The sequence below is a fragment of the Ictalurus punctatus genome, chromosome 2 (assembly GCF_001660625.3).
Source record: "Ictalurus punctatus breed USDA103 chromosome 2, Coco_2.0, whole genome shotgun sequence".
Classification (NCBI taxonomy): Eukaryota; Metazoa; Chordata; class Actinopteri; order Siluriformes; family Ictaluridae; genus Ictalurus; species Ictalurus punctatus.
In genome coordinates this window covers 22,907,233-22,922,146 of record NC_030417.2, presented here as the reverse complement: position 1 = coordinate 22,922,146, position 14,914 = coordinate 22,907,233, and the positions used below count along the sequence as shown (strand labels likewise).

Here is a 14,914-nt window from a genome sequence, read left to right as displayed (position 1 = left end):
CCGTGGACAAAAACCCTGTAGTACGCTCTGTAGTGCTCAAACTGCTGCTCAAGTACAGGTGAGAGTAGGGTCATTTAAGGTGTTTTATGTTTATAGAGGTCATGATTACCTTTCAGTTTTGTTCCTGGTTTCATTTTCGTTCAATGCCATTCAGCTTTGCTGATGTTAAAGGCTACCTTCAGCAACATCTCACAGGAGTGGAGCAGAGTAACATCCTGGACAAAGATGATAAAACAGAGCTTTATTGTCTATATATAAACTGTCTTGAGGTGGGCCTCTTATTTTTCTCTATAACCTTATACATTTTACAGTTTTAATATAGTTCTAGTGTTCTAGATATGTGTTTCTTGCATTGTCAGTTGGTTACTTTATATCTGTAGGACTCCATGTTTGAGCGTACCCAGTGGCGTTCTGTGGCTGAGCAGCACGCCTGTCTCCTGGAGGAGAAGAACTTTCTGATGGAATTCTTGCAAACTGGAGCTGTGGCAACTGAAACTGTGACCATAGAGCACCTACAACAGGTGGCCAGAATTCGCCTGTGTCTAGATATGGCAGGAGACCTACTAGTCAGCAAAAGCTCCGCTGAAGGTAACCATTAGAATCAATTTTAATTGCAAGATCAATTGATGAATTTATTCCAGTCAATTGTTTGTTTTGTATGTCAGTGCAGAGTCAATATGTTCTTGAAAAAACATATGGCACCCCTCTAGAATATTTACTCATTCATTTAGTAACAACTTTATCCTAGTCAGGCTACTCGGCGGTTCGAGAGCCTATCCCGGGAACACTGGGCGCAAATAACCTGAGCTCATGATTCAACCAGAGACCACTGTGCCACAGCTAAAGGATATTTAAAATGAAAACAATTTGTCATCTTGTAAAAGGAAATTGCTGTCAAGCTCCAGGCACTTAATACATTCAATACTTTGACTATTTCCTGTTTCTTTGAGTGTAAATATGATGCTGTTCAGAAAAAAATTTAAAAAACCTTTTTCATCCATCAGTACAGATGATCAAGCAGTTAGGGCCGAGAAAAAAAAAAGAAGCCAAAGATCTCCAATTTTACGATTGCAAACTTACCGAGAACATACCAGACTGTATAAAATGTATATAAGACTGTATATATTTGTGTTTAATTTTTAGCTGCTCAAAAGGAGAGCTCATCTGGAGTTGCTACATTCTTGGATTCAGTGCAGGATCTGTGCAAGCGCAGTCAGAATGACTGGTACAGGGTCTACCTCATCAGAAAAATCAGCAGTCTTTATGGAGTAGAATACATCCAGAATCTTCTTCATGAAGAACAGCTTAGCTGGCTGTTTCCTCAAGAGATCCTCCAAATGGTATGTTTTAATTTGGTTCTCACTGGGGAAAAAGTACATCAAATAGATTTCAAATCAAATCAGTTAGATGATTTTTCACATCCTGGCATTTCAGGATTTCCCCAATAATATTCATAATGTTAATCTTTTAGAGAGAAGGCAGTAGCCAAATTGACCAGTATCTGGTCTGTGGTGTGGAGTACAAGGCTATCCGAGATGCAGTTGCCAAGGCCTTGTTAGAAGGGAAAATGGAAAGAATAGAGGAAGCCTGTGAGGTATCCCAGTGGAGTGCATTGTGTTTATGCATATGATTTAGTTATTTTTAAAATACATTTGAGACCATTTGCAGAATTGGTCTTAATTAATCAGACAAATTCAATAACTTGAATTGGGATATGTACAGATTTGCAGATGTTCTCCTGTGAAGAAGAACGTGTACATTTTATTAGCTCTGTTTAGAGAAGTCACCACTTTGTACAGAGCTAACAATCCCAACGTCCATCCTAAACCTGAGGTGAGTACATTGACTCCTCTAAACTTACACTGCTTTCTTTTATTTACCACCATTTATATACTATATGGCCAAAATTATGTGAACATTTGACCATAAAACCCATATGTGGGTTTCCCCAAACTGTTGCCACAAAGTTTGAAGCACACAATTGTATAGGATGCTTCTGTATGCTGTACCATTAAGATTTCCCTTCACTGGAACTAAGGGGCCCAAACCTGTTCCAACATGACAGTGTCCCTGTGCACAAATCGAGCTCCATGAAGTTTGCCAAGGTTGGTGTGAGGAAAAACTGGAGTGGTCTACTCAGAGCCCTGATCTCAACACCACAGAAAATGTTTGAGATGAACTGGAACTCTGACTACATGCCAGGCCTCCTCGCCTGACATCAGTGCCTCTTTCATGCTCTTGTGACTAAATGGGCAAATCCCCACAGCCATGCTCTGAAATGTAGTGGAAAGCCTTCCTAGAAGAGTGGAGGTTATTCTAACAGCAAAGGGAAACTAAATCTGGAATGGGATCTTCAACACAAACACATTTGATTGGTCAAGTGTCCGCATACTTTTGGCCATATAGTGTATATTGAAACTGACAGCCTGACCAATTTTGTATTTTCATTTTTAGCAATTGGCAGAGCTTGAAGAATTCAGCAAGAGTTCTAAAGTATTTGTCACTCCAGAGTCCAGGGTCTTTGCTCAGGCTCTGGTGCACAACCAGTTGCCTGCCCTGCGTTTACATCCCAATTTATCGGGTGATGAATATGTGGTGCTGGAGCTCACGGTTCACCTGGCAGCAGTGCTTCTCTGTGTAGGAAACCAAGCAGTGGTGCAGCCCCTATTGCAGCTTGCTTTCTTTCCTGACAACATGCAGGTTTGTCTGGTGGATGTTCTCATTATAGTTATGTAAGGTTGTATTGTGAAGGTTTTTGGAATATACAGTGATGTCTGTCTTATTATTATTATTTTTTGTACAGAGGGCCTTCTTACCCACCATGCCAGATGACATGCTTGCTGTTGCCCAGCAGGCCATGGGGCACTTGCAGTGGTATTGTAAGTACAAACCCATGGATTTCAAAAGACCTGCTAACTTCGAAATACCCGCTTTAGGCTTTTTTAGTATAACGTTTCATAGGCAGTTGCATTTATTATTATTATCGTAAATGTTACCTATTTTATACTATTTGAATTTGGTACCTGTTAATTTTTGTTAATAACTGTTTAAAGCCTATATCCACAATTTATTGCATTTCTTATATTTATATAAAATTATATATATTTTTTTCTTTTCTCTTCAGTTTGTCCAAAGGGTCACCCATGCACTGTTGGTGAGGTGGGTCAGTTTAATAAATGACTCAAATGTTATTCCTTATTTGCCCACAGGTTGAATTAATTGAATTCATTTACCTAAAAGTAAATCTTTTCTTCTTCATGCTGATTTAGTGTGGTCAGCCAATGGAAAAGAGTCGCTGTATAGACTGCGACACAGAGATAGGAGGCCTTGACCACAAACCTGTTACAGGCTTCCAGGCAATTGTAGTACAGTAAGTATTTCTTAATTAGCATTTCAATAAGGGTTTCTGTGCATAGGAAATACATTGAATGGTTTTAATAATTACAATATCAATAAAATAGTATTATATTAAACAAGCTAGGTTATAATATTATTAACTTTATCATTAACATAAATATTTATATGATTGTTGTGGTGTAATGGACACGGTAAGCTTCAAGCAGATGAAGCCACCAACAACCATGGTAGACAGCCTGCGTTTGGAACCATTTCATTTCCATCATGTAACTGTCATTGTTAATGATCTGTACACTAAAATGCAATGCTCTCAGTGTTGGCAAGCAGTGCAGGGTACCACTGAAATGCACTGCATTTAAAAAAAAAAAAAAAAAAAATTTCTATTGAATTTAACAGACTTCTCATGTATAAACCATTTAGACCAAAAACACATTTACCAGTATGTAGTCACATATTAGTATAGTACTAATTAGTGCATGGTAAATATTTTTTAAATATTAGGCCATATTATACTGTTTGAGCTTGTGTAAACAATATGCCCTTTTTTCTGAATCTCTCACCTTAAGGCACACTGTTGTATCACTATTTAACATTGCAGACACGTGAGCAGATGCCCTCTGGTGGATATCTTTTTTTTTTTTTTTTTTTTTTTTTTTTTTTTTTTAATAGCTACAAATTGCTTCATGTTTACAGATCAAAAGCAGCAGCCACAACCGTTCTCTATAAAAGAAATATGTTCTCTACATATTTCCAAATAGTCACTTACTGTACTGTTCATTGTCAAAATGACCAAATATAATTTGTCCTAGGACACAATGTATATTTGGTGGCATTTTGATATTTATTCATGCCATGTGGGTGGTGCAGAAGACTGATTGTTGTTTCTGATTGCAGAGAGGACCGCACACAAACAGGACATATCCTGGGGGATCCACAACGCAGGGATCAGCCAGATATGCAGGACACAAAAAGCATGTCTCCTGCTCCATTCACCCTGCTCAGGATGTTAACACATATGGCCATGCTATTGGGAGCCTCTAAGCAACCCCAGGTATGGTATATAAACTCCCACATCCTGTTGTTACTATACCTCGTTTCTAGTATAGTTGATTGTGATTTTGTTTGGTGTTTTATGATGCTTATAATCTGGAGGGATTATATGGTGCTGTAAGTGCATGCGCAAGATCTATGAATAGGAATTGCTTTACTCTTATGACCCTGAAATTATTTTTGTGTTCCATTTCTACAAAAATTTTGTGTCACTTCTTGTGCTGTATTTTCCAGGCTCTGACTGCAGTCATTAAACCCCCTGTGGCACAACCTAAGTTATTTCTGATGGCCCACCTCCAGAAGGATATTGGGCAGCTAATCAGAGCTCTAGGGAAGGGGGCAGATGACACAGTTTGCACAGTCCACCTGACCATCTGCAGTCTACTAGAGCCTCATCAGCCCAGTCAGTGTAAGAGCCTTTTACCACAGTCATTCAGTACTCATTAGTACACACTGATATTGTCCATGCGTTCTTATATTTGCCTTTTTTGAACAGGGCCTACACCTTATGATAATTTGCTCTCGACTAAAGATGCCAGAAATAACTGGGAGATGACCATGGCCACTGATATTATCACACACCAGCTGAAGGTAGAGGACTATGTCCTAGCATATTTCCTCCTTGACTTCTCTCCTCCTTGTGACATTTGTGCTTTGAAGCAAGACTAGTCTGTTTACACTTAAATTTCTGCAATTATGTCTGGATTCTGTAGAATTCTGATTGTGTACACAAGGAGTGAAGGTAGAAGTCTTTCTTCCTGCAAGATGCATTGAAATTGTACTTGACATGTTATTTCCTTTGCTATGTATTTATCTTGTCTCCACCACAGGTTTTGGAGACTCAGTTGGCAAAAGTAAACACCGTCATCAGAAACGACGAGAGGGTGTCATCGAACCCAGTAATGAAGGTGACGTTTGGAGAGCCGCGGCTTTTCCTGCACACTTTACCTCAAGGTTCTTTGATTCATGGCTCATCTGTGTGGAGCTGCAGGCAGCGTGTCTCTCTTTTGGGCCTGGGCCACATTTTGGAGCAGAATGAAGGCAGGGACACACTTCCTGTCCTCTGGAAGTTCTTACAGAAGGTAAGCCAAGTTCTAGCTTGAATTACAATGAGTGAAAAGAACATCCGATCATTTTGCATTGTTTTATGCGTCACTAATTATTCTTAATGTTAGCACTTGCTTTAAATGTTGCTTTAACTGTCTAACTGTTGCTTTAGAAATGAATGGAAATGTGTTGATGGATGCTGTTGTTTAGGAGGCAGAGTTGAGGTTGGTGAAGTTCCTCCCAGATATTCTTGCTCTCCAGAGGGATCTGGTGAAGAAGTTCCAGAATGTGTTGGAGCTTCAAAGTGGCACTATTGCACAGTTCCTGCAGAACCTGAAAGCAGGTAGTGTTTTGTAGTGTTTACTGTTTTGTAATTCATGCATTTGAATTAGCTTTAAAAAAAAAAAAGTGTACCAATGGACATTATAATTTTATAATTTTCTTGTTTGTCCTCTAGTATCTCTAATGACTTCCTATGAAAAACGTATCAATATCTTCCTGTCCACATGGAACCAACTGAGAGGCTCTCTGGCTACAAATGGTAAACCTCATTCAATAAAATCCATTAAAATGTCCAGTAAAATACCTTAAGTTGTTGACTAAAAACACATTTCACTGCCTGTTTTTCTTATTTGAAGTAATAAAATATGGACTGTGTTTTGACTGTCAGGAGAGATCAAGCTCCCAGCTGAGTACTGCCAAGAAGACCTAGACCATAATGCTGACCTGCAAGTGCTGCTGCCACGAAGACAGGGTCTGGGTCTGTGCTCCACCGCTCTAGTGAGCTATCTAATTGCTCTGCACAATGATTTAATCTATGCAGTGGAGAAGCATACTGGAGAAGTGACTAGGTAAAGACTTCAAATTATAGTGTCTTATTGCAGGTTTTGACTCTTGTATGGTAGATGATAGTTGCACCTTCTTCCAAGTGCTTTCAGCTTCCCTATGAGCTTGCAGTTCACAAAGAAGTCTTGGGCAGGCAAACGTGAGCCATAATCCTCCCTCACTGCTGTTAAGAGAGACATACATCGATCAGCCATATCATTAAAACCACCTGCCTTAAATTGTGTAGGTCCCCCTCGTGCCAAAACAGCTCTGACCTGTCAAGGCATATAGTCCACTAGACCTCTGAAGGTGTGCTGAAGTATCTGGCACCAAGATGTTAGTAGCAGATCCTTTAAGTCCTGTACAGTAACTTGTGAGGTGGGGTCTCCATGGATCGGACTTGTTTGTCCAGCACATCTCACAGATGCTTCATCGGATTAAGATCTGGTGAATTTGAAGGCAAGGTCAACACCTTGACGTGATTGACATGACCATTGCTGAACATTTCACTTGTTTGCCTTTGTGGGCTGCTTTCAAAGTATGTTTCAGGTCATTGTACATCCACACTATGAAGTGCTGTCCAATAGGTTTTGAATCATTTGGTTGAATCTGAGTAGATAATATTGCTTTATACACTTTAGAACTCATCCTTCTGATTTTGTTAGCATTTAACATAATCAATAAATACAAGGAAACTGTGTTCCATTGGAAGCCATACATGCCCACACCAGAAGATGAGTAATATGCTTTGTATCATGAACAGTTCCTTCCCTTATCCATGCTCATCTCTTCCCATTATTTTGGTAAAAGTTGAACTCTAACCTGGTCTTCCTGTTTTTGAGGCTTACCAGTGGTTTAGAGTTTGTAGTAAACCCTCTGCATTTACTCTGGTGAAGGCTTCTCTTGATTGTTAACACAGATCCTGGAGTTAGAGGTAGAGTCTGCATTTTGACCATTTTATGTGGATTTGGACTAGTGATGCACAGAAAGGAAAATTCTGGGCTGAAACGGAAATTTCAGGACGCACTTGGCCGAAAACCCATTTTAAAATAGTTATATTTTTTTTTTGGTATAATTGTATTAGACTTTTTGGAATTTAATTAATTCATCATCATCTGTACGCACCCATTTCTCTGGTACACTTTGCTCTGTGCTGTGTGTTGATCCTTCAGCAAATGTATTCATCACCTCCAGCTCTGCTTGTATCATTTCCCATGCATGCTGCTTTTTCTCCGTGTCAAAGTAAAGTTCTTTAAATCGCGACTCTAGAAATGTTGCAATGCAACGATAACTGTCAGCTAGATTGAGAGTGAAATCTGCACGCTGAGCACTGAGGGCTGGGGCAGGCATGTCTGCATATATTTTCGGCTCATATTTTAGGCCTTTTTTCTCCTTTGGCCGCAAAATTTTTGGCGGCCAAAATTTCAGTGCATCCTCAATTTAGGCATATATTTTGGGTCATCCTTCTGCTAGAAGATCCAGCCACAGCCTAGTTGTAGCTTCTTGGTAGAGGCAGCCAAATTTTTATTCAAAATCTGGTACTTCACGGACTCCATGATGACATGCATCCCAAGATTTTCATTGCCTTTGGAGGAAAAGCAGCCCTACAACATCACAGATCCCCCAGTATACATCATCAGTGGGAATTTGGTTCTTTTCTGTATAGCCACTCTTCTTTTTACACTATAATTGGCACCTTGAGTGCCTAAAAGCTCTATATTTTTTTCATCTGACCATAGAACCCAGTTCAGCTTGGTTTGATTTCAGCATTTTAATCATTTCAGGTCTGTAGCTATTTTTATTGACAGCGCCTGATTTATGAAGGTCAATAAATGACTAAGGGAATTTGGCCTCTGCCTTGCTTCATATTTATTCCTTAGTGAAACAGGACATCATGGATGACTGGTTAAGAGATCCTAAATACTCAGATGAAATTAAAAATGTAAATATAAATGGGAACTTGCGAATTTGGTTCATAAGAACAAGCCATTTAATGGCTAAGGAAGCCATTTATTTGTGAGGTGGGATTTTGTTATTTATTTTCTTAGAATAAATTTACTTCAGTTAAAGGTTAGATTTCTTTCATCTTTTTAGTGTGAGTTTAAGCTAATTTACCACAAAAGCAAAACCTATTTCATAACCCTTTTAGACATCTTTTACAGGGGTGCCAAAAATTCTAGCTCTGACTTAATCTTGTCTTTTCTTTTTAATACACAGTTACACAGTGAATCCAGCAGACCTGACAGAGCTCCACGTGATCAGATACGAGGTAGAACGAGATCTGCTACCTCTTGTGCTTTCCAACTGCCAGTACAGCATGGAGCGTGGCCGTGAGACGCTGTCCGAGTATGACCTGCCCAAGATCCAACAGCAGCTCCTCACGCGTTTCCTGCAGGGCAAGCCATTTATCAGCCTCAATGTGGGTCTGCGGAACCTGAAAGAGACACATAAAACTACACTAATCCTATGAATTCAGTGCTTGAAAATGACATAAATTATATGTTTATGACTTCTAGGGAATTCCGACCCTTGTGAACAGACATGACCGGAATTATGAAAATATCTTCCAGGATGTGAAAGACAAAGTTCAGCAAGTAAGTTTTATGAAATATTCAGTTGTGACATAAGTGGATGGATGAGATCAATAACTCATGTGGAAGAATATGTTTGAAGAGTTAGTTAGATTTTCATTGTAACCAACACCTATAACTTCTAGTGTCTACACTCACAAGCCACCTTAATAGGAATAACTATACACCAGCTTATTCGTGCAATTATAGAATTAGTCAATCATGTGTCTGGCAACACCTGGTTGGTCTTTTTTCCAATCTTTAACTGCCAAGTGTTAGTGAGCCTGAGCCCACAGTAGCCCAGCTCAGGAGTGGAAATTGATGTGGCCTTCTGCCTCAAGGTTTGGTGTGTAGTGCTTTTTGAGATGCTTTTCTGCTCACCACAGTTACCAAAGCCTTCCTGTCAGTTTGAAACTCTGTCATCAACAAGGTGTTTCTGTCTGCAGAATAGTGCTGCACAATGAATTGAATTCTCGATTACAATTTTGACTGCCCACGATTACATGTACATGATCGAGTGCGATATTGACATTTAAAGTTCATCCTCCGCTCAGAGAAAACTCCGCTGCATGTCAAATCAAGTGCTTCCTAAACTTACAGCCAGTCACCATAGAGTGGCATAGGGATGACGTCATTATATACGCCAAAACCCGGAAATGAGTTTGCATTTTAGCGCTCATGCTGTGAGTTTTGCTTCGGGTTTCAGAGCACTTGCGCGAGATGAAATCATGATACTAACAAGTTGCTAAATGGGACTACAGATATGGTCGGGGACATTAGACGTCATCACGCCGAACAGGAAAAAACTTTGCAGATAAACTGGTTCAGGTGTGCACAAAAAAAAAACAAAAAACGGATGATGATTCATCCATAGAGTAAATCCATGTGATGGAAAATGTTTGGAAAAGTTGTCAGAAGCTTGGTGATGGTTACGTTGAAGTTGAGCGACCGTGGTGTAGTTCCTTTGTAACATACGGTTAACTGTTTGTTTGGTAATCGTATTTAGGCTTCAAACTTCACAAAAGTTGAGTTAATTTGTGAAAATCATCTTGATGGACAAAACGTGTTAGTATTGTAAACCTTTGTTGTTCACAGAGCTTATTTTTTGCAATAATCCAAAAGCCTATGGGGAAATCCTATTGGGTTTTTGTCTAGGGACCCAGTGTTATGCTAACTTCTGGGTTTCGGTACAAAATGACATCATCCCTGCACCTCTCTATTGGGTGATTTGGCTGTGTCCCTCCTCCTGTAAACACTGTTATTTTTCTGCATACGCCTGAATTGTTTTCATTTGGTTGCATATTATATTTGATGCATATTTTCATTTGATTGATGGCATTTTTATTTTTACTTATTTGATGCAAAGATTTGATCATTAGCAGGAATGTAGCACAACATTGGAGGTGAAAGCAGCAGTCTGTTAATTTAAATGTGAAAGTGCTAAAAAATATATGTTGTCCCTAAAATCAATGAATAATTGTGATAAATAACTGTGATTTCAATATTGATAAAAAAAATAATCGGGATTATCATTTTGCCCATAATCATGCTGCCCTACTGCAGAATTGCTGCTCACTGTATTTATTTTGTTTGTTTGTTTGTTTTTGCACCATTCTGTGTAAACTCTAGGGAGTAGGGCTTGGTACTGTGACCAATTTGGTGATTCGATTCTTATTTATATGGTTTCGATTCAGTATCAATTAGTTATCAGTAGTTCATTTAAAATGCTAGTTTTGCAGACATGGAATCCATATTTTAATATAAATGCTTGTAACTGAAGCCCTCCTACTTAGCTATGTTACTGAAATACACATTTATACACAATTGTTTAATTACGTTTTACTTTTATTTTGAGTAACAAACATTGTAACAAGAAATCATAAATATGTGCATACCATGCAGACAAGGTAAGCACAAACTGCACAGTGCACATTACTGTAAAAAAACACATTGTAAATGTGCAACAGTGCAATTCATTAACAACTTAATACATGTTTAAGAAATAAAACCGGTTTCAAAATTCAAAACATGAAAGATGGCGACATCTTCAGGACGAGAGACGAACTACAGATTATATTCACATCCTCTCAAGTAAAGCATGAAGAATAGATTCAGGGATTTCCCGAATTTATATAGTTTCATTAAGCTGAAGATCGATTATAATCGTAGAATCGATATTTTTCACCCAGTCCTACTAGGGAGTGTGTGTATAAATCCCAGGATATCAGCAAGTTCTGAAATAACCACCTCGCCTGGCACCAACAACCATGCCATGATCAAGATCACCACGTTTTTCCCCATTCTGATATTTGATGTGAACATTAACCAAAGCTCTTGACCTGTATCTGCATAATTTTAAGCATTGTGCGGCTGCCATATACAGTCTGTTCCATAAGTATTTGGATAGTGACACAATGGATTTGAAATTAAGCAATCAGGGTGTGATTAAAGTGTAGACTTTCAGCTTTAATTCAAGCGATTTAACAAAAAGATTGCATTCAATATTTAGGAATTACAGCCATGCCTGCCCAGTTCTGGAACAAGATTCATTGGACAGATGAAACTAAGATTTGTAACCTTTTTTAACTTGTACCAAAACGATGGGAAGAACTGAGTATGGAGAAGGAAAGGAAGGGCTCATGATCCAAAGTATACCACATCCTCTGTCAAACACGGTGGAGGTAGTGCTATGGCATATATGGCTGCCAGTGGAACTGGGTCACTGGTGTTTATTGATGATGTGACTGCTGATAGAAATAGCAGGATGAATTCCAAAGTGTATAGAGCTGTACTTTCTGCTCAGATTTAGTCAAATGCTGCAAAACTGATGGGATGGTGCTTCACAGTGCAGATGGATCATGACCCAAAACATACCGAGGGAACCCAAGGGCTTCTTAAGGCAGTGTAATGGAATGTTCTTAAATGGCTAAGTCAGTCACCTCGCCTCAACCCATTTGAGCATGCTTTTCACTTACTGAAAGCAAAAGTGAAGGCAGAAAGACCCACAATCAAGCAGCGATTGCAGGTGGCAAAACGGCCTGGCAAAGCATCTCAAGGGAGGAAACTGCATTTGGTGATGTGTATGGGTTCGAGACTTCAGGCAGCCACTGACTGCAAAGGATTTGCGTCCAAGTATTAAAAATAATCCTTATGTTTATAATTGTTAGTTTGTCCAATTACTTTTGAGCCTGTGAAAATGGCAGGACTATGGAAAAAAATGGCTGTGATTACGTAACGGTTAATGTTAAACGCCTTGAATAAAAGCTGAAAGTCTACATTTCAATTGCATCTTGATTGCTTAATTTCAAATCCATTATGGTGGTGTAGTACAGAGGCAAAACCACAAAAATTGTCACTGTCCAAATACTTTTGGACCTGATTGGAATTGGGGGAATTGCATGACTGATCAAGTGTATTTCATTCATTTTAAAGTGGCTGGTGAGTATATGTGCTTAATGATTACTATGTTTTGTTTTTTTTATGTGATCTTGGTTCTTCTTATTCCCTTTATTATATATGTTTATTATTATAACAGACTTACTTTCATCCCTGGCTATTTTTCTGCAGCAGGAGTCTTTGTCCTCATTAAGCCAGTCCACTCTATCTGTGGAGCTGCAGTCCTACAGTGATGTGTGTGAGGCATTGTCCACTGTGGAAGTGGCCCTGGGCTTCCTGGCCATGACTGGGGGAGATCCAAACATGCAGCTGGGTGATTACCTGAAGGAAGAACTACAAATGGCTGACCACACAGGCCTACATGTACTTAAGGTCACTAAGACTTTCTGTATATTTTAATATAGTATTGACTTTCTCTCACAGACATAAATTGACGCTTTGTGTAAATTCTTTGCCATTATGTGAAGATGAAACTGTGTATTATGTACATATGTAAGCAATTATCAACATTGTGCTTAATCTACAGGCTCTGAGTAGGTGCTGTCTGAAACACTGTGTGGCACTATGGCAGCTCCTCACCTCTCTCAAGTCAGAAACAATGCTACGCCTTAAGAGGGTACAGGAATCTCAGTACTGTTGGTGTTTTAAATAGGATGTATTGTGCCATGTATAGTATAGTCCACTATTATTGTAGAAAACATTTTCAAATTGTTCAAGTTGCTGGTCTCAGTCAGATTTTCATTTAGGTTGATTTGTGTACTTCTCAGGACCCATTTGTGGGAATAAGTAAGGAGTATAAGAAAACTCTGGGAGAGGAGGAAAAGAGACTGCTTACCGGCTTCTTCACAAAGACCAGTGCAGACTCTTTCTTGCTGGAAATGCACGAGTTTCTACTGCTGGTCTTGAAGAAGCCAAATGCCACAGACACTTACAAGCCCAATTGGAGGTGAGCCTGCAACATTTTGCCGGGTTTGGAAGAAAATATTTATAGAAAATATTTATATTTAATATATATAGAATCTTTACAAGTATTCTGTAAACTATATTTTCAGTGTCATTAGTTTGAGTAAGTGATTTGTTTTACATGTGGTTTTCTTTTACCAGCGTGAAAGACACTATGGTGTCCTACATGGAGCGAAAAGACATGGATGTCCCTCCAGACGTGGAGGAGCTGTTCCCTGATGAGATACTTTTAGCACAGTACATTGAGGCCTGGAAGTTCTCCATCCTCCTGAAGCAAGAGAGAATGCAAAGATAACGCCAATAACAAAGTTTTCCATTGTCACCCTTCCTCCACTCCATACATCAGTTTACTATCTCAGAGTTGTATTTCCTTACAATCATCATATTTAAGCAGCATTTTCAGATTTGGTGCCTGTGGGGCAAGAAGTGCCACTTGGCACTTGTTTGAAGTGCAATCTAATAATTGACAATGTTTGAATATGCTGCTGCAATAATATTATAAATATAAAATTACAGTGTAAATATAAACAAGCTATAGTTTGCACAAGAACAATGCATCTTCCTGTTTAGGCAGGCAAACAAATGAAAGCGCATACAATCTGTGATAATTCCTTTTGTCAGCGTGCAAGTTTGCAGGATTTTTCCATTATTATTTCACAGCTTGTCAGTGACTGTTTGTTTGGGTTTTGTTCTGCAGAAACCTTTTCCATGTAAGTACTGATCAGGGTACTAGTAAAATAGTCTAAATTTATACTCAGGGACATTTTAAAATCACATTAGCTCTGGGATTAAATTGGGATAAAAACTCACTTTTTGATCCCCTGGGACCAGACTCAGCCTTAATCATGGGTTTTAGTAACAGAAGGATTGTAATGCTGCTTTGATTTTCTGCTGAGTTATGTGTTATAAATTGTTAGGGAAATCTTTAATAACCAATTGCCTTACATTTAACCATGCCCATGTGTTCTGTTGCACGTTGGCCCTGTGGCCTTATTTAGATGAAAGCAAAGTTGTGTGTCATGAAGTGTTCAAATCAGTGTTTCCTAAATAAAGTTTCTCTCATATGTTTAATGTAACTAGCAACTGCTGGATTGCTTTAAACTTTGTTGAATTGTAAAAAAAAAAAAAAAAACACTGCATTGGCCTTCTTGATTGATTCAAGGGTACACAGTACCTCCCATAGCTATAGTAAGTATGTACCATTTAAAAAAATTTTGTATCATACTCATGTCATAGTAATCGTATTAACTAAGGAAAATATATATATATATATATATATATATATATATATATATATATATATATATATATATATATATATATATATATATATATATATATATAACACACACACACACACACACACACATACATACATACATTATGGGGAGAAAATGGGTGAGCATAGTTTATATGGTCCAAGGTGCAAGTACACCTATAGTATACTGTTAGTACATTGTTTTTCATTGTTCTGAACAAATAGTTTTGCCATTTTATAGACCATTTTTTATTGCTGTCAAACATGACCATAAGATACTCTCAAATCAATGATCCAGATCTTTGGAGCATATTTAATATTTTTGCAAGTGCTGAAAATACACTTTATTTTTGGGCCTTGGGCCTTAAATAGTTTTCTTTTTTGGAGAAGCTTGGTGCATGTCAAGGATTAGGATTAGGGTTATGGTTAGGATGAAAAATATCCAGAA

The 14,914-nt window shown here is 38.5% G+C and overlaps 1 protein-coding gene across 1 annotated transcript in view; it reads left to right on the top strand.

The window, feature by feature from the left end:
- The window catches only part of rnf213a (ring finger protein 213a), a 60,495-nt gene extending 46,211 nt beyond the window's left edge, over nucleotides 1-14,284 (top strand). The window contains exons 45-67 of the mRNA XM_017489382.3: nucleotides 1-58; nucleotides 155-269; nucleotides 381-588; nucleotides 1,144-1,340; nucleotides 1,472-1,594; nucleotides 1,723-1,833; nucleotides 2,455-2,700; nucleotides 2,804-2,879; nucleotides 3,125-3,159; nucleotides 3,270-3,370; nucleotides 4,252-4,408; nucleotides 4,642-4,816; nucleotides 4,904-4,998; nucleotides 5,238-5,489; nucleotides 5,665-5,797; nucleotides 5,912-5,995; nucleotides 6,125-6,305; nucleotides 8,497-8,698; nucleotides 8,796-8,873; nucleotides 12,417-12,617; nucleotides 12,772-12,861; nucleotides 13,013-13,191; nucleotides 13,350-14,284. The exon at nucleotides 1-58 is cut by the window's left edge and continues 48 nt beyond it. Of these exons, the coding sequence (XP_017344871.2) occupies nucleotides 1-58; nucleotides 155-269; nucleotides 381-588; nucleotides 1,144-1,340; nucleotides 1,472-1,594; nucleotides 1,723-1,833; nucleotides 2,455-2,700; nucleotides 2,804-2,879; nucleotides 3,125-3,159; nucleotides 3,270-3,370; nucleotides 4,252-4,408; nucleotides 4,642-4,816; nucleotides 4,904-4,998; nucleotides 5,238-5,489; nucleotides 5,665-5,797; nucleotides 5,912-5,995; nucleotides 6,125-6,305; nucleotides 8,497-8,698; nucleotides 8,796-8,873; nucleotides 12,417-12,617; nucleotides 12,772-12,861; nucleotides 13,013-13,191; nucleotides 13,350-13,503 (3,251 nt within the window). The 3' untranslated portion in view covers nucleotides 13,504-14,284. The remainder of the gene's footprint in view (nucleotides 59-154; nucleotides 270-380; nucleotides 589-1,143; nucleotides 1,341-1,471; nucleotides 1,595-1,722; nucleotides 1,834-2,454; nucleotides 2,701-2,803; nucleotides 2,880-3,124; nucleotides 3,160-3,269; nucleotides 3,371-4,251; nucleotides 4,409-4,641; nucleotides 4,817-4,903; nucleotides 4,999-5,237; nucleotides 5,490-5,664; nucleotides 5,798-5,911; nucleotides 5,996-6,124; nucleotides 6,306-8,496; nucleotides 8,699-8,795; nucleotides 8,874-12,416; nucleotides 12,618-12,771; nucleotides 12,862-13,012; nucleotides 13,192-13,349) is intronic.
- The last annotated feature ends 630 nt before the right edge of the window (nucleotides 14,285-14,914 follow it).